Genomic DNA, 19,942 nt, shown 5'->3' on the forward strand with positions numbered 1-19,942 from the left:
GACCCAGTCAAAAAAGTTTCAGTTGTATATCTTTTACGGTTTTTGCGGAAAGTCGTGTTAAAGTTGATGCCGTGGTGTCAGTAAAATGGCACGGATAAATAAATATATATATATATATATACAATGAAAACAACGATTCTACAAACTCAGAGTTTCATGCAAATGCAATCGTCAGTGTTAGAATAACTTACTAAATTAATAAATCCATGTTTTCCTTACAAGCTCCTTCATAAAATTAACTTAACTAAACTAAATCAAAAACAAAATCAAACGAAACGAAAGGAAAATGAAATACAAGAACAAAAACTAAAATTAAAATAAAATATAATATTCCTAAAAGCATTTCTTCAGCATAAACTTGTTGGTGTGCCTACATTTACTTATGAGTTCCCTCCTCCTATTTAATAGATTGCCATCTGAGTTTGTAGAATCGTTGTTTTCATTGTACAATGCTCCCCTCCCGGGTAGAGCACTCTTGAAACTGGATTTCTCCAAAAAAACATCATATATATATATATATATATATCGTCTCGCTTTATATATAGTAAGATAATGGTTTTAAAATATCTATTACCTATTATAATAATAGCAGAGATCTAACTGGTATTTGTTTTGCCGGTAGGATTGATTTGATTATTATCATGATGACCTGCATAACGGATATATATGTATATTATATATATCCGTGAAAGATCAGAAAAGTTGTAAAATATCAATATCATCTACAATTAATTAATTAATAAACATAATTTATGATTAATTAATTAATATTATTCATAATTGCACCTCTTCCTCATCTTCTGGAGTTATTTCGTCAGGTAAACCAAGTTGTATAGAATTCTGAGCCGAGAAAGCCACCAATGCTATCGAAGAAGGAGGTTTGAATTTGTAAAACAGTTTTGGTGGTAAAACTGACTCCAGAAACCGGTGGTCGGATTTTTTTCGTTGGATCATAGGTTGTAAGATTGGATTTTCGGCTGGCTTGGGAGGATTACACGTGGAAATTCTTCTATTCTCCGACTTCAGTCTTTTATGAATCTTGAATTTTTGGTAAGCTGTTGCTGCAAATCCTACGATTCCAAGTGAGTATGATTTATTTGGGATATCAACTTCATCATTTGATAACAGTGTATTCCAGCTGAACCTATAATTTGACTTTGTCGTGTTTTCTTTTACAGTTCCTATGTAAGAAGGAATGCTGACAAATCTCCTCTGGAGGGCTGTAGGACGTTTCGAGTGGTTACTATGGCAACAGTCTGAGTTTTGGGGAGGAAGTTTTGTTTCTAGGATGACAATAGGACTGCAACCTCTGTTTACGAAGGTGGGCTTGAAGGCAATCTGAGCTCGGGACATTGGTCGGTAAAGGGCTGAATCACTGTCACATCGGGAGAGCTCGGAGATGTTGTTGCATGTGTTATGGTTATCAGTTGTGATTTCTTCAGGAATTGGAGAGTTTACTGACATCATGAGGTTACTTTTTGGTAGCTGCAAATCAGGAAGCGATATGACTCTGATCATATCTGAACTTGATTTCGTTGACTTTGAATCCAATACTGATTTATGGGACTGTGATTTTTTGCAACATTTTGGACAGCAATTGGTGAAATGCTTTGCAGATGAAGTTTGGTCAGGGTAGTGATCAGTTGAAATCGGGCCAATGCTGGGAATTGTTTCACTTGGAATCATTTCACTTGGAGCTGTTTCACTTGAAATCGTTTCCCTAGGAATCGTTTCATTCGGAAATGTTTTCACTTGGAGCTGTATCAGTAGGGATGGTTTCTGTTATATCTGTAGTAGAACCATGCGAAAACCCACCTGGAGACAGATCATCAGTCTTCTCACTTGCAAAGGATACCGGTGGAGGCATAATTACCCTGTCAGAACAGATAAAACGTCGCTTCGATATCAGATTCTTATAGCTTGGTACTGATGGCTTCATTTCCGAGAAAGATCTAGAGGTTTCATAATATCTGGAGTACTGTGTGGTGTAGCTGTTTTCTCTCTTTCTGTGAGAGGGACCGGGACACATTTCGGAGAAATCACTTTGGGTGCTGTTTGAGTCTTCCAAACCTCGACCCATACGTCCAAAAGATGCCAACGGGTCAGCCGAATACGAAGCCTCGCTTTGAGTTTGTTCTTCCGAATATTTTGTGGGTGGGTATGAGGGTAAAAACTCATGAGATGAGAAAGTCGGTGGAAGAGAAGATGAGAAAGTCGGTGGAAGAGAAGATGAGAAGGTCGGTGGAAGAGGAGATGAAAAAGTCGGTGGAGGAGTTGGGGAACTTTCAGAAAATCTGGAAGTGTCGATAGTAATACTTGTAGACGATATTACGCTATGTTTTCTAGTACTTGTATAAGAAGACATAGTGCAGGTGTATACTTTAACCAGGAGAAGCAAGTTTTACAGAACAAACTGCAGATTAAGCAAAATACAAATATGAAGTGAACTCAACCATCGGGAACTTTTATCTTGCACAAAAACTGTTATGCTGAACTAAAAGACTAAAAGACCGAAGAAAACTAAACTGTCAACTTCTCTGACATTCCCAGCGAATATATTATCATCAAATGTTGACTGTTACAAATAAAACATTTTTATTTTGGGAAACATTGCGATTATGTCTAGGATTTGGTGCTTAGAAGTAGTATGGTCGGAAATGTTTAGCAACTGTGGTGAGAAGGTGATTAGATCGTAAATAGAATTTTAATTTTTTAAATAGTAATTTTATCATAGCACTGATAGTACAGTCAAATCCGTCCTTATTTGAGCCTTTGTCGGACAAAATTCGCAACAAAGCGATTTTAACGGGATATGGTCGGGACAGGTCCCAGGAATCATTCCAGAAAAGTCCCAAAAAATCTGACTTGAGCAAAATCCACAATTACCACTTTTTTACCACCTTTTTACCACTTTGGTTTTCCGCAAATAAGTCACGTTCTGAATATCTTAGAAGATTCTAGTTTAAAGCAGTGTGTTTAGGAAACAAAGGAGAACAACTTTTTCTTTAACAACTTTTTCAAAAATAAATTATTTAATTAATTAATTAAATAATTAATAAATTTTCAAATATTTAAAAAATATATTTTCATAAAAAATGTTCACAATTAAATTCCACGTATATTGAACTAATTCTTATAAAAAATTTGAAAATTTTCACTTTCAATATTTTGGACTTGTAAAATTTGTAAAGAATAACTAAACCACTATTTACCACTTTTTACCACATTGGATCTCCGCTAATAAAACGACTTCTGAATGTCGTAGAAGGTTCTAGATTGAACCGATGTGTTCAAAATATAAAAGAGAACAACTTTTATTCGCCAACCTTTGGATAAGATAATTAATCGATTAATTAATTAGATGATAAGTAAATTTGTAAAGAATAACTAAACCACTATTTACCACTTTTTACCACATTGGATCTCCGCTAATAAAACGACTTCTGAATGTCGTAGAAGGTTCTAGATTGAACCGATGTGTTCAAAATATAAAAGAGAACAACTTTTATTCGCCAACCTTTGGATTAGATAATTAATCGATTAATTAATTAGATGATAAGTAAATTTTTAAAAATTTCAAAAATATAATTTTTACCAAAAATCTTTGCCGTGACGTAAAACGTAAAATGAATTTACTTGAATAATAGAACAAACACCGTCACATAGATTAGATAACAGATAAAAAGAGATGCAGATAAATGGAATAAACGGTAAAATATCCAAATTTGTACAATACTATTAATATTATATTATAGATAATAACTATTTACACATCATCTCTCGACTTAGTGTTGTGCTTTTAAACTAGATTGTTAAACTGGTTCGTTTGGAAGCGTAAGCTTCAATATTTAATTTAAGGAATGAATCCTGGCATCACCAACCAGCGATGGAAAGTGAAAGCCCTCCAAGAGTCTATCAGCTCCAACCCGATCCACACTCCTTTCTTCACCTTGACGGAAACCCACCTCATGTCGTATCACTTAGATGCGGAGGTTCACATCCCAGGTTATACCGGCTACCGAGCGGAGCGTACCAGTCGAGCTTGTGGCGGAGCCGCTACCTATCTCCACAACTCCATCACAGCAGAAGAAACAAAGTCCTTCTCAAACTCCTACTGTGAACTCGTCGCCATCTACAGTAAAGAAGCTAACATCGTGATAGCGGGCATTTACCGGCCCCCTTCAGCTCCTTTTGACAAGTTTGATGAATGCCTTTCAAATTAAAACGACATCTGCCCCTAAAAGTGCGACTACAACTCTACCATAGTTTTATTGAGGCACATGTTAACTACTGCTCGTTAGCCTGGGGATTCGCGGCAAAATGTCACATTGAGACATTATTCCGTAGACAAAAGCAAGGAATGCGGATGGTTATGCCAGGATATGTAAATTACTTTTACAAAGACGGCAAATTGCCAGCTCACACCAGAGAAGCATTCTGCAAATTTGAGATTTTGACAATACACGGCATCATCGTAAAGAATGCGCTTACATTAATGCACCGCATGAAGCACTTTCCTAACACAGTACATGTATCAATTAGAAATTTGTTTCCAGATAACATACCCACGCATGGTTCAAATCATGAGAACAGTAGCGAATGGCTAGATACGTACAATAACCGATGTTTCAAAGCATCCATCTTTTTTAAAGGACCTTTACTAGCTCTAACAGACACCAACAAGAACATCACGTCCCTACCTAGCTTATTTTCAATAAATATTTACAAATCGAACGCAAAACGCGTGCTTCTTGAGCAACAGTCAACACTAGCTAACTCAGAGGACAGCTGGCCAGCATTTCTGCTACACAACGTACCTGGTTTGAGGAAGTCCAATAGATGAGGGATGATTGAGTAATACAGCGACCAATAATCGCTAAATCATGACATCATATCATAACATAACATAACATAGGACGACAGCAAACACACAATAAACGAGCAGTAATAAACAACGTTCGCTTAATGGACTGACATATTTCAGCATATTTTTCACTGCCAAAGCGCTGATAACAGCAAGCCTTACCCCACTCCGCGCGGATTTTTAATGCACTAAATCTTAAAGATAATTCTCTCGATAAAATTTTCATCGTCACGCTTGAAAATTTCTAGAAATTAGAATAGCCGTATATTATAACAAACTATAGCAAGCAGAATTAAAAGATAAAAGGTTCTGGGACTTGAGTGGTACAAATAAAATGAAAGGCATGCTAATCATGCTCACGTACTGTAATGTGTCGAGAGTTTTTTTAATTTTTACTATTTGACAAAATAATTGATCTTTTTAGTGTGAGTGTGATTTCAACTTTGAGTTTGAAAATATTTTGAAACGACTTTCGATATTATTGATTATTATATTTAATAAACTGTCTCAAAGCCCTTAGAGGTGGCTCTATACGGGTCTTTACAACAACAACCCTCCAACAGTTCATCAAGACAGAGTTATCAGATCATGACATTGTGAGCTGCACTCTCCTCAATCCTGAACTCCTCCTCCCCTCGCAGACTCCGGAACGGCCAGTCTTCACCCCCTCCTGCCTCCTTGATGACATTAACTTCAACTCAGCAGACTGGGATGCCATTAATGTAGAACTGGTAGAAGTAGACTGGGCTTCTATCACTGACCCAAGCAACGATCAGGATACAGCTTGGACATTGTTTGAAGACAAGGTAGCGTTCATATGCTCTAAGCACGCTCCCTCGCACAGCAGAAACATCCAAGTGTCATCACAATCCTCCATTCCCAAGCCCAGAAGAGAACTTATTCGTAAGATGTAGCGACCATGATGCTCCTGTACAAGTCCTACGTACGATCTCATCTGGAATACTGCTGTCCTCTGTGGTCTCCTCACATGCAGTGCGAAATTATTAAACTCGAAGCAGTTCAACGATCCTTCACTGCTAAAATCCAGGGTCTTGGAAATCTCAACTACTGGGAGCGCCTCCGTCGCCTATCTATGTACTCCCTTCAAAGGCGTCGTGAGAGATACACTATCATCCTAGTTTGGAAGATCTATAACAATCTTACTCCAAACAGTATGAACATCAACTTCCGCGAGACCTCACGATACGGAACTACGTGTATACGACCACTAGGGTCCTCCAAGTACACTAGTGTCAATAACCTGAGGTCAACTCCTTTGCCTCTAGAGCCTCTGCAGTCTGCACTGTACAACGTGGTCCCTCCTAGCATCAAGTCCCTCCTAACCTTGACCGCTTTCAAACCTGCTCTTGATGCTTTCCTCAATGAATTCCCTGACACTCCACCATTCAACACCTGGGTACACTGGACAGAACAAGAACTCAATGCTGGAGTGGGCCGGTGGCATGTGCCTCTGACGCGCTACTACTTGGCGGTGGATATGCAAGACATTCTTGGCCTGGTAGCACTCTAGCTCGGAACCCAACCCAAGTAAGTAAGTAATAATAAAGGGCCTTTAGTAGGAGTGCATACGCTAGGGTATTGTTTCTCCGTAGCTTTCAAACCTGCTCTTGATGCTTTCCTCAATGAATTCCCTGACACTCCACCATTCAACACCTGGGTACACTGGACAGAACAAGAACTCAATGCTGGAGTGGGCCGGTGGCACGTGCCTCTGACGCGCTACTACTTGGCGGTGGATATGCAAGACATTCTTGGCCTGGTAGCACTCTAGCTCGGAACCAAACCCAAGTAAGTAAGTAATAATAAAGGGCCTTTATTAGGAGTGCATACGCTAGGGTATTGTTTCTCCGTAGCTTAGTGCACTAGATTCCCACTATAGGGATCGTGCACAAAGCCCAATTACAGTATCGTAGCACCCTGTCGCATGATTAGCGATTAGGTAATCATTGATTACCCAATCAATTTCGCTAACGAGATAAACGAATTGCTTGATGACTTCGTCATTTTCAGTCTGTTTCGCGCCAATATCTTTTCAGAATTCAGATCATATTCCGAATGTAATGGCCTATTGCAATGTGCAGTTAACAGCATGTTCGCAAACACGATTATGTTGATTACAAGACTCATGTGTATTAACTCACGGCACCCCCACTCCCCCTAAACTTGGAGGATATTTTGATTTCTAAATGGTATTTAACGACCACGTTCATTCAAAACATCAGTTGCAACTGTTTAAAGTCAGGTTGTGGCAATGCTTGTTCATGCAGAAAAGCAGGAATACATTGTGGATCAACCTGCCTCAAATGTCAGGACAATTGCACCAATGTGCCAGCTGAGGACTCATAAGTATCTAGTATATATTGGTTATATAAAGTGCTGCTTCGATTTCCCAATCAATTTAATGAAAAATTGTTAATTATTCGTGTTATGCAATTTTAAAATATTTTGATCGAAAATAATTTTTATAATTTTCGAATATTTGTTAAATAATTGATTAACTGATTAATTAATTATCTAATCCAAAGGTTGGCGAATAAAAGTTGTTCTCTCTTATGTTATTGACACATCGGTTCAATCTACAACCTTCTACGACATTCAGAAGTCGTTTTATTAGCGGAGATCCAATGTGGTAAAAAGTGGTTATTCTTTACAAATTTCGAAAATTTTACAAGTCAAAAATATTGAAAGTGAAAATTTTTAAAAGTTTTATGAAAATTAGTTCATTGTACGTGTAATGTAATTGTGAACATTTTTTATGAAAATATATTTTTTAAATATTTGAAAATTTATTAATTGTTTAATTAATTAATTAAATAATTTATTTTTGAAAAAGTTGTTAAAGAAAAAGTTGTTCTCCTTTGTTTCCTAAACACACTGCTTTAAACTAGAATCTTCTAGGATATTCAGAACGTGACTTATTTGCGGAAAACCAAAGTGGTAAAAAGGTGGTAAAAAAGTGGTAATTGTGGATTTTGCTCAAGTCAGATTTTTTGGGACTTTTCTGGAATGATTCCTGGGACCTGTCCCGACCATATCCCGTTAAAAACGCTTTGTTGCGAATTTTGTCCGACAAAAAGACGGATTTGACTGTACTATGAATATAATTTTGGTTTATCTTTTGAGTCGAAAGTATAAAACGTCATCATCACGGAATTTTTTATTTCAAAAGTAGCCCGGTCAACTTATAAACTCGCAGCTGAAAAATATTTACATTGGTGTATAATTTATCCAATACCTTAAGTATTTCTCTGTCAACTCTCTTGCACCTTTTTGCCGAGTCTTGGAGACGAGATCTAGAAGGAACATGCCGATCCTTTTTGGCGGACGCTTCGTTCAATTTTTGTTCGTATTTCGGTTCTTTGAAGTTGTTGAGCATCATAATGAAAGCTGCAGTTTCACTTACAAAACTAACATTTGATGTAGCTTATTTTTTAAATGATTGTTACAAATCACAAATGAAAAGAACGAAAAATAAATAAACGAATTGCAGCAAAACCCGTAATTATGGCTGAAAGACAAGCTTAAGGAATCTCTTAAAATCCAAATGGTCAGACTTTATAGATGGCAGTGTTATTGATAAAAATACAGATTGAAACCAATCTGTATGTCTTTAAACTTAGGTTACCTTTATAGACAAAAGCTTGATTGGAACCATGTTGATTTCCTAAGTTATGCGGGCTGCCAAAACAAACTTTTAAAGTAGTGCCCCTTACAGATAATAACGATCAAGAATCGTGCAATCAGAACTAGTATACGTTATAAGGGGCTAGTGGAAGCCTATATAACCTCATCAAGAACAAAAGTACCACCGCTAGTAGCTGGAACCAGACTGGAACTACTAGGCTGGAACCAACTCCTCTGGAACCAGACCAAATTAACATTATAATGGCGAGCACCCTTGTAGTTATCTGAACTCCCGACTTAGTTGGCTCTAATCTCTCATGCTTAATACGATAACGGGTATCAAGAGAGATAACGGGACTCCAGAGTGCTGTATGTGCTGTTCCCTTTTCCTAGTTATAATCTGCATATGAATAGAAGCTACTAAAAACTACAGGAGCCTTTACAGCTCTTGCAGCAGGCACGTAGCCAGGGGTAGGAGGGGGCAAGGGGTATAACTACGCCCCTGTTATAGGCTATATCTTCAATGATATAGCCTATAACCTTCCATGCTGGAGCGGTGCTATTCAAAGCTCAGTTGTAGCTTCTTTTGTTCGTATGCAAATTGTAACTGGGAAAAGGGAACAGCGCTAAGCTCTCTGCAGCTGTGCTCTTCAATGATAAAATAACCGGAGCTCTTCCCTTTAAAACCCCACCCTTTAAAACTCCAGCAGAGTAGAGATAACGAGTAAGACTTCTCAATCCTGATCATGCTCTTGTGCAGTATGCAGACTGCAGGAAAAGCGAGAGGATAATATAACGAGTAAGACTTCTCAACCCTGATCATGCTCTTGTGCACTATGCAGACTGCAGGAAAAGCGAGAGGATAATATAACGAGTAATACTTCTCAACCCTGATCATGCTCTTGTGCACTATGCAGACTGCAGGAAAAGCGAGAGGATAATATAACGAGTAAGACTTCTCAACCCTGATCATGCTCTTGTGCACTATGCAGACTGCAGGAAAAGCGAGAGGATAATATAACGAGTAAGACTTCTCAACCCTGATCATGCTCTTGTGCACTATGCAGACTGCAGGAAAAGCGAGAGGATAATATAACGAGTAAGACTTCTCAACCCTAATCATGCTCTTGTGCACTATGCAGACTGCGGGAAAAGCGAGAGGATAATATAACGAGTAAGACTTCTCAATCCTGATCATGCTCTTGTGCACTATGCAGACTGCAGGAAAAGCGAGAGGATAATATAACGAGTAAGACTTCTCAATCCTGATCATGCTCTTGTGCACTATGCAGACTGCAGGAAAAGCGAGAGGATAATATAACGAGTAAGACTTCTCAACCCTGATCATGCTCTTGTGCACTATAATGCAGACTGCAGGAAAAGCGAGAGGACAATATAACGAGTAAGACTTCTCAACCCTGATCATGCTCTTGTGCACTATGCAGACTGCAGGAAAAGCGAGAGGATAATATAACGAGTAAGACTTCTCAACCCTGATCATGCTCTTGTGCACTATAATGCAGACTGCAGGAAAAGCGAGAGGATAATATAACGAGTAAGACTTCTCAATCCTGATCATGCTCTTGTGCACTATGCAGACTGCAGGAAAAGCGAGAGGATAATATAACGAGTAAGACTTCTCAACCCTGATCATGCTCTTGTGCACTATAATGCAGACTGCAGGAAAAGCGAGAGGATAATATAACGAGTAAGACTTCTCAATCCTGATCATGCTCTTGTGCACTATGCAGACTGCAGGAAAAGCGAGAGGATAATATAACGAGTAAGACTTCTCAATCCTGATCATGCTCTTGTGCACTATGCAGACTGCAGGAAAAGCGAGAGGATAATATAACGAGTAAGACTTCTCAACCCTGATCATGCTCTTGTGCACTATGCAGACTGCAGGAAAAGCGAGAGGATAATATAACGAGTAAGACTTCTCAACCCTGATCATGCTCTTGTGCACTATAATGCAGACTGCAGGAAAAGCGAGAGGATAATATAACGAGTAAGACTTCTCAACCCTGATCATGCTCTTGTGCACTATGCAGACTGCAGGAAAAGCGAGAGGATAATATAACGAGTAAGACTTCTCAACCCTGATCATGCTCTTGTGCACTATGCAGACTGCAGGAAAAGCGAGAGGATAATATAACGAGTAAGACTTCTCAACCCTGATCATGCTCTTGTGCACTAATGCAGACTGCAGGAAAAGCGAGAGGATAATATAACGAGTAAGACTTCTCAATCCTGATCATGCTCTTGTGCAGTATGCAGACTGCAGGAAAAGCGAGAGGATAATATAACGAGTAAGACTTCTCAACCCTGATCATGCTCTTGTGCACTATGCAGACTGCAGGAAAAGCGAGAGGATAATATAACGAGTAAGACTTCTCAACCCTGATCATGCTCTTGTGCACTATGCAGACTGCAGGAAAAGCGAGAGGATAATATAACGAGTAAGACTTCTCAACCCTGATCATGCTCTTGTGCACTATAATGCAGACTGCAGGAAAAGCGAGAGGATAATATAACGAGTAAGACTTCTCAATCCTGATCATGCTCTTGTGCACTATGCAGACTGCAGGAAAAGCGAGAGGATAATATAACGAGTAAGACTTCTCAACCCTGATCATGCTCTTGTGCAATATGCAGACTGCAGGAAAAGCGAGAGGATAATATAACGAGTAAGACTTCTCAACCCTGATCATGCTCTTGTGCACTATGCAGACTGCAGGAAAAGCGAGAGGATAATATAACGAGTAATACTTGGCTATGAGGGGTGTTGTAGGTACTACTAAGTCCAGTGAATACCATTAAATAATCGAGAGTTTGATAGCATTATGTAATTAAATATGTTGCACCAAATAGAGGCAATGGAAAGGTAGCACTTGGGTATCAGAGATTTGTTATATCAATAGTGTTACGGTGAGAGATGATTACTCATTAATCCTTATCCTACAATCTACTGCTGCTACAAAAGCACGTTAGCCTGATGATATCTTAAATCTTTGTCAGGATCACTGTATAAGGTGCTTTTAAATGGGATTTATTTTATGTTTTTATAATGGGGACGATCCATGGCCAGCATGCATCAGAAAAGATGAAGTAGCTGTGTTCAACCAAGCAAAGCATTCCAAACAAGTTCCAATCATTTTTCATGGCAAAGGATTGATAGTGATGATGATAAAGCTAAAATAGTAAGTAAAATTTTAAATGAATTAGTGAACATCAAGTATCAACAAGGGAAGTGTGAAACTGTAAAAATAATAATAATATTACAGATTTGTTTTGCCTTGAAATCATAGTAGTATTACTATTTGTTATCGTAGTATTACTATTTGTTATCCACGATGAGCAAACAATTTGGAAGCTACCTCAACACAGAACGACTACAAAGCAAAAGTTGCAATTACATTTTATTCCGAAAAGGGAGGATGTGCAGTATGGCCTTAAAAAGTGGGTCTAAATGATCTTAAAAAGCCTGTACGTGAGGCTAGTTAAGTCTTTACAGCTAACAAGCTTTGCACTATGATAGGCGTGCACTAGTTCCTGTATGTTACACTGACGGTAAAGATTGTTTAGACCCACTTCTTAGGATGTGATCTATTTTAACCTGTTTATTTCAGTATTTCTTAATTACTACACGTGGTGGATTTTCTAGACTGACATGGATTTTCTAGACATGAATGCCTTGGTTGGAAGTAGGTTGATTTTGTTTTCTAGACTGGCAATTTCTATAGTGAATTTCTCATGGTGTGGGTGAAAGGCTACTGGTTGAACCAACAATATAATGGGAGACTTGCTGAGAAGACTTGTACGGAAAAGAAAATCCCGTCTTAAAGGTTATTGCTAAATGTTATCAATATTCTGTTACCTTACAAAGTCGTACATTTTTCATTGCACCAAAATAACTAAAAATCAAGAGATTTGGGAACTACAATTACTTTAAAACCATTGCAATATATCGGATCAAGCATAGTCTAGTTGAGTCGAAGCCACAAATCGACCGCTTGCTTATTTATTTAAGACCCTCTGCAGAGTTTCACAGACGTAAAAGTTCCCAGTACTTATCGCACGCGCTTAAGTTTTAACTTTGATTAATAAAATTATCTCATCGCGTGTCATTTTACCCGAATTCAATTTAGTTTTTGATAAATCTGTACCATTCGTTTTATTTTCCTGATAACCAATGATTTGATTAACGACACACAATTTTGTTCGAACTTTTTCAAGTTTTATGATATAAGAAAATAAATTATCAAAGTTAAACGTAAAATTGCATTTTACAAACCTGTGCATCCATTGTTTCTGTCACTTATTTCAGGGCTTCACTCATAAGAAACCCAAAAAACCTCTCACAGTTACAAACTTATCCTCCGTCAACTACAACACTTTAACTAATAAATGTGGCAGAAATATAAGCGCCTAGATTTATAAAGACTCGAGCTGCAATATATAAAGAATATAGAATGGCAGTTTGGCGGTATGAACCGGCGATTATATTAATGGAACAAAACATAAACACCACGGTTTCCTAGAATAAGCAATCATCAAGGACAATTATAGTGGTAAACTGTCGCGAAAGAGAGGTAACTATGGTAAATATTTTTGTACATCACAGGAACAACACAGGAACAACACAGGAACAACACAGGAACAACACAGGAACAACACAGGAACAACACCGGAACATCACAGGAACAACCCTTCCAGGCCACCCAGTTATCAGATAATGTTACTCTCGTCAAGGAAATCCAGAAATTACGGAAAGTGGGTTGTTTGATAAACTTACAATTTGTTGCGGGTAAAAGGGTCGAAGTTTTGGGTAAGCGGTTTATAAACTAATAATTTGTTGCGTTTGTGACGCACGTTTTCAAATTTACAGATGCAAGAATCACCCGCTAATGATCAATTTGTTTCCTACAGCTCTACAGCAAAGGGAGTGAGCAAGTTTGTATCATGTTTGAAGTTGAGATTTCAATCGGACTTTAATGTCGGCCTGCATTGGTTGATGGGCCGGAATGGGAATAATCGGAGTTATTTTCAACTGTAAAGCCGTGAAGCGGTATAAGTATAATGTTGCAAAGTGGACAGAAATTGGAAGAGGAAATGGAGTAAAGAGTTGGTGCTGTAATGTAGCCAAGTTGAGAAAAGTAGAAGTAGACTTTGTATAGTACGACATACAAGTCAAACGATACACAGACAAACAGCAACAACAGTAAAACCGAATGAAATTTTTTATTATTATCACCTATATGATTTTAACCCAACTCCATTCAGTCATACCAAAACAAAAAAGACGAAAAAAGACGTACATAGAAAGGAAATGAAATAATAATTAGTATGCTTGTATACAAAGAACTTAAACAAAGAAAAGAAAAGAAAAACTCGGTATCGTCATAATCCAGCCTTATAGAGAGAACAGGAGCGGAAGTGCACTTAGCATTTTAATTATGTGCTTGGTACAGTGACGTGTTATAAACATTGCAGCTCAAAAAGCCAAGATAACAGTCTTAAGTGCATAACTGGATGTATTGGACAAAGCTAAGCAAAAAAAGAGGAGTCAGGAGCAAAAGAAGAAGAGTCAGGAATTAAAGCTTTCTAGACACACCGATAAACCGATCACACAAAAAATAATATAAAATCGGGATAAAACTGCCGACTGAATTGACCTCGTCTAATCAGTAATCTCCTAATCACTGGCCACCTCAAACTGTGTTGGCGGAACTAGACTGTAAAACCAGCAGAAACCATCACAAAATAGCTCCACTCCACCAGGGAAGGATGGAAGACTGATGACAGTTGGTTCCCGCCGGGGAGAATATTTGTCTGGGTAATGTCTACGGGTATTGTTATGTTATTATTCAACGAACGGAAGCGTGACGTGATATGGGTTTGTCATCCCAGTATTATAAGACGAGGTAATATTTATTAGATGTTATTAGATTTCCTCCGAGTAGTCGGACTAATATTCATCAGATGTTATGAGATTTCCCATGGATTGATGCTATGATAATACTGGGAGAGAACACATGAATGATGCTGACTTAAATTCTTGGACTCAAATACACTGGGCAATTCAAAACTATGTTTATCTAATCAAACCCTCAAGTCCTATAAATCAGTAAATTTATCATTTCATTACTTCATTACAATGGGCGCGAGCTAAATTTATAATTTCCTTGGGAAGAGTCTTCCCAAGACAGCAAATGCTTCACGGTTCATGGTCTCATGATATATTGCTTGATCTTCGGTGATTATTTAATAAAGCACACTACTTTTAATCGTAATTATAACCAGTAATTTTCCTTCAATACACCTTTGATCAGGCTCCCACTTAGTCGCTCGCCCAAATTACAAACTTTTTGTGTTAAACGTAAGGTCCTGAGGGTTTGAATGTGGCATCAATTGATTTATTTTTGAACGCTGATTCCGAATCACCCCCATAACATAGAGTTAAAATGCTTCCCCGAGGAGTTTCAGTTATGGGGAAAGAACTGTTTTGATCACGTGACAGGCTGGTAAAATACTAATCAGATTTTGTAAGGCTGCGGTTAGGGTTAAGGTTGTGGTTAGCGCTATGGTTAGCTTCGGGGTGATGGTTACTGTTAGGATTGGGGTTGTGGTTAGCGCTATGGTTAGCTTCGGGGTGATGGTCACTGTTAGGATTGGGGTTGTGGTTAGCGCTATGGTTAGCTTCGGGGTGATGGTTACTGTTAGGATTGGGGTTGTGGTTAGCGCTATGGTTAGCTTCGGGGTGATGGTTACTGTTAGGATTGGGGTTGTGGTTAGCGCTATGGTTAGCTTCGGGGTGATGGTTACTGTTAGGATTGGGGTTGTGGTTAGCGCTATGGTTAGCTTCGGGGTGATGGTTACTGTTAGGATTGGGGTTGGGATTTAGGTGAAATATAAGCCCTCTGATCGAGCTTGTTGTAATTCAGAAATTTAAAATTAGAAATTAGAAAGAGCAAAATTACGTGTGTCAGATCCAAATGATGACTGTGACTGTGATCAGTTTGAGATTATTTTGAAGATGGGAACACGGTGATGGTTATTTCCCAAGTAGAAACCCTGCACCATCAAACTGACAAATTTTAAATTTCGCGCGAATCCTTATGACAAATTCAATGACGATTGAGTATCTATATAATCGTTCATCTAACCGAGCATTTTTAAAAAGTTCTAAACTTTACTGAAGGGGATGTTTAAAATGTTTATTACCTGCTTTAGCTGGATTTTTCCTTTGGCTCTGGTTATCTCCATTTCGCTATCGTTGCGATGGACTATAACACAAAAATTACATTCTTCGTAAGCTTACAATGGTTAAAACAAAACTGTCGACTGTATTTATTCGATGCTGAATTTTTTGATAATTATGAAAATGTTCAAATTATCACTCCGTTAACATTATAATTTGATCAAGAAAAGTGAAGTTCAATTTCCGTGATGGAGCTATTTATGTTATTTGTCAGCAAAATCTTCTCAGTCTAAATATACATGATTTGATTCGTTCATGAAATTTGGAACTATCGTTGCAGACATTTTAATCATGATTCGGTATTTCTTTTGATCAAGGCCAAGGTTTCTCCTAATAAAGCTTGCTGCAATGTGTCGGATGAAACCATCCCGATAATTAATTTGGTCGTAAAAGAGTATTTCCGAGATCCTAAATTTTAAACTTATCCGCAAAACTGGCAACATTGTGGCAACAACATCAAATTTTTCTACCGAGTAATTTTATGCTACCCCTGCCAAGTATTTTTCTTACGCAATATATCGAAGCTATACGAAACTCAATACACTAATACAGCTTCCAATATTACAACCGGACATCGTTAGACAAAAATCATCAAAAATCTTCCAGCATGTCTATTTCAACTTTTAAAGATCATTTATAGACTCTGCAGCGCTAACTACAAGCTTGATTTCCCATCTCGATTTAAAAAGGACGTTTGGGAAAGGAGCGACTGTGGTCTCGACTAAATAACATTTAAATAGTATCAGTACCAGACGAGTATTCGATTTAAACTCCGCTCTAACATCTGAATATTAATTTCACCAGAACTCGCCAATGATCAGCTCAATGAACAACTCCTCAGTAAATTTACGGCGAGAGCGAGAGAGAGAGAGAGAGCCGGTGAGAGCCGGTGATAAGAATAGAATAATAGTCACCGTGGTTCTATTCAACATTGACAATGAATATCCATCTGTTATTCGCTGATTCGCCTTGTTATAACGCACAGCATTTGTACCCGGGAAATCACCATAATGAAACGATAAAAATTTGTCAGGATATGACTGATCTTTGTTCATTTCCCCCCGTATTGTAATGGAAATGGGCACGGAGACAGCTATACTGAGAAGGGCTCATTATTATTTTAAACCTGGATCCTAATTCTTTATTTGAGTCTAATTGAGCTGCCATAGAATGTAATTATAGTTATTGAGCTGCAGTCAAAATCAGTTTAAATAGAAGGAAAATATGAATTTTGGTATATTATTCAAGAGCCGGCAGGTTAAGGCTAAAGACGGGCCTCTAACTAATACTAGAGACGGGGAGTTAAAATGGTTATTGAAAATAATCACGGTTAAATAATTCAAGGATCAGCAGCAGCAGCAGCAGCTGCAGCGGAGGGATTGACGAAACAATAAATCAATAATGGAAGCCTATAGTTATATAGTGCTTCTATAATAGTATGTATAATGACCCACAATATCTACCCGACAGCGTGACTCAGCACTTGTTTTATGAAGTAGGGGTACACAGCTATTTAGTATAAGTAGCGAATCCCAGTACGAGAATGAGGTGCCAGTCAGTTATGTTAATTGGTCTAATTAGGAAAATTTTTGACAATGATCGGATGAAGTGAGATTTTTGGTATTTTGAGGGAAAATATGAGTCTTGAGATTTTTAGAGTAAATTATTATTAAAAATCATCACTATTTGTGATTTTCATTTAAGATAGAATGAGGCATGACGTTAGTTTTAAGTAAATTTAGACGTGGGATGATCTGGCAAGCTAATTAACCACATCTTCTTCAGTACATCCACCCAGAACAATGAACATTCTACAGAATTTTATAGAATTCTTTGGAATCTTACTGACTATAAATTTGATTTGTCTCCCTTCTTACGACTCCATAGTCAAACCGCTAATGCTAAATCGTTGCATTATAATTTTTATCACTCTTCATAGCGATCCATAAAAATTTTTAAAAGAAAAATGTGACAGAACCTTTACTTACCACATTAATAGTAGCAGTGCTGTATCGCTTCTTCAACCCTCTTTTCATTTTCTCCCACCGGTTCATCCGAACCTTCGCCTGAACAACCTCTGCCAATGTCATTGGTTTCGAGTCTGTTGGTTTATGCTCAATGTTTATTTTAGCGGTGGCAGCGGCCCATCTTGCTTTGCCGAAACCTCCCCCATTTAGGGGTCTGGCTCCAGCTGTTGTGATGTGGAAGGAGGTTTTGGTGGTGTCTGGTTTTGGAGTGGAGGTTAGAGGGTTGTATTCTGTCATTCCGGGATCTGGTTGGGAGGCTTTGGGGTGTTGTGTGAGTTAGAAGATGGCGATCTTTAATATAGTTACCTGATGTAACCTTTGTATGGTTACCGTTAAGTATTTTATTAATATTATTCTGTCTTTCCGTTTAATTTAAGTTGTTGAGTACCGCTATTATATTGAATTACAAAACGGATACCTACTCTGGAGAAATAGAATAAACTATTGTTCAGTAAAACTAACGTTACAATTAATATCTAGAAAATTGGATAAGTGAGTGAATAACTAAATAAATAATCGTTTCAAAGTTGTAAGAAGAGTAGTACTAGAAGAGCTGTAAAGCGATAAGTTAAGGTTCTACAATAAAACAGTTAATTAAAGTACTCTAGTTAGACACGTACTCAAGTTCGAAAACTAAAATTTACGTGTACCAAAACATTTTTCAAGCTGGCTTTCACTATTTATATCAGGTTGATCGTGATCTGGAAAATCGAAAAAAGAAATGAGCCTTATACAAAGAGCACGCTTGGGAAAAATGTCAAAAATGAGGGAGCGTTATAATTCATAAACGAAACACTAAATTATTACGGGTCAACTACCTACAGTACATGAAATAATAGTTGAAACATGGGATCTATAATTCAATTCGAATATAGTATCGTCCAATCAGAAGACAGTATTCACACCACGTCACAAATAATCACACCACGTCTAGTTGGAGGTGACATCGTGACCTCCTTCCAGCCAATTACAAAGAACTTTTATAGGTGCTCAGTTCAACAAGTCTGTCATGACATTGGTCGCTCAGACTTCTACTTATCTAGTTGGTCACGGACTCTAATTCAAGTTACCGCACTTGAGATTCACGCTAAGATTTGGACCGGTTCGTTAGTTTTCAGACCTGATATTGGCCCATGCTGAATGCTGATTACGATAATTCAAAGATATTTCGAAACCTTATCTCTGCTCTAATCCTGATTACAGACTATCTTCTTAGAGGCAGGAAGTTAGCAATTGAGAATCAAGCTCATGATCACCTGCCTTCGATTGCATCATGTCTTAATTGAATTCATTGAGGCGTCAATTAGCTGCCATGCAAACAGCACGTCCAATTAGCTAATTAGACAATCAAAAGACGACAGATAAAAGAGTTGGGTTAATTACATAAGAGTTTCACATCATTCACAATTATTGTCAGGGCGATTAGCTTACATGTTATGATACTGATAGAAAACAATCGCGTTTCTAGACAGAATACCACTTATCTGACGGCTGATGTGGCTGCAATAACAAATCAACTGTCTGGAAGGCGGACAGTTTCTTTTTACTTATAATGGTACTTGTATAATAAAGTTAGGAGCAAACTAATGGGAATAGTAAAACTACGAGATCTGTCAACCTGTCATTTTGATGTGGGTGTGCGTGAGTCGTCGGGTACAAAACAGCAAATTAAATCATTGGATTCGATTAGATTAGTGGAAAGTATGGAAGGCAAAATTATAGTATAAATAATATAATTTAGATTTTTGATTATCATAATATAAATGCATGTAATATCCTGTTGCTATAAAAAAACCAGGGAATATCGACGAAAAGATCGTGTAATTTTCATAGTCAGAAAACTCGAAAATACAGAAAGAAAAAAATATAAAAGGACCAAAAAGGACCGAGACAACGTTGGATTAATTTTCCTAACTGAAAGCTTTGAAAATACAGGGGGCAAAAAAGCAAAGGACCAGGGTAGATCGAGACAAAATCCGCTTAATTTTGGAGGCAAGGTTCGTGTAATTTCCATATTTAGAAGACTCAGTTACCAGGCTGGAGATCTGTGCTTGGAGCGTCATAGTGGAAGATTGTTTGCTTTCAACTCTAACTGCATCTGGTGGTGAATTTTTGTACGGTTTCATATTAGTACCCATGAAT

At 37.9% G+C, this 19,942-nt stretch overlaps 1 protein-coding gene across 11 annotated transcripts in view; it reads right to left on the minus strand.

The window, feature by feature from the left end:
• LOC134822051 (potassium channel subfamily K member 4-like) overlaps positions 1-19,942 on the minus strand; it is a 120,474-nt gene that overhangs the window by 8,786 nt on the left and 91,746 nt on the right. The window contains exon 2 of one of the 11 annotated variants that reach the window (XM_063832893.1): positions 17,762-18,057. The exons of 7 other annotated variants lie outside the window; for them this stretch is intronic. In XM_063832893.1, coding sequence (XP_063688963.1) covers positions 17,762-18,037 — 276 coding nt within the window. In that variant the 5' untranslated portion in view covers positions 18,038-18,057. Of the gene's footprint in view, positions 1-12,806; positions 12,909-15,736; positions 15,810-17,761; positions 18,119-19,942 lie in introns of those variants that run through there. 3 more of the 11 variants (XM_063832892.1, XM_063832900.1, XM_063832902.1) reach the window with 3 other exon arrangements.

This window comes from Bolinopsis microptera, chromosome 10, assembly GCF_026151205.1.
Source record: "Bolinopsis microptera isolate Bmic1 chromosome 10, MBARI_Bmic_1.0, whole genome shotgun sequence".
Lineage (NCBI taxonomy): Eukaryota > Metazoa > Ctenophora > Tentaculata > Lobata > Bolinopsidae > Bolinopsis > Bolinopsis microptera.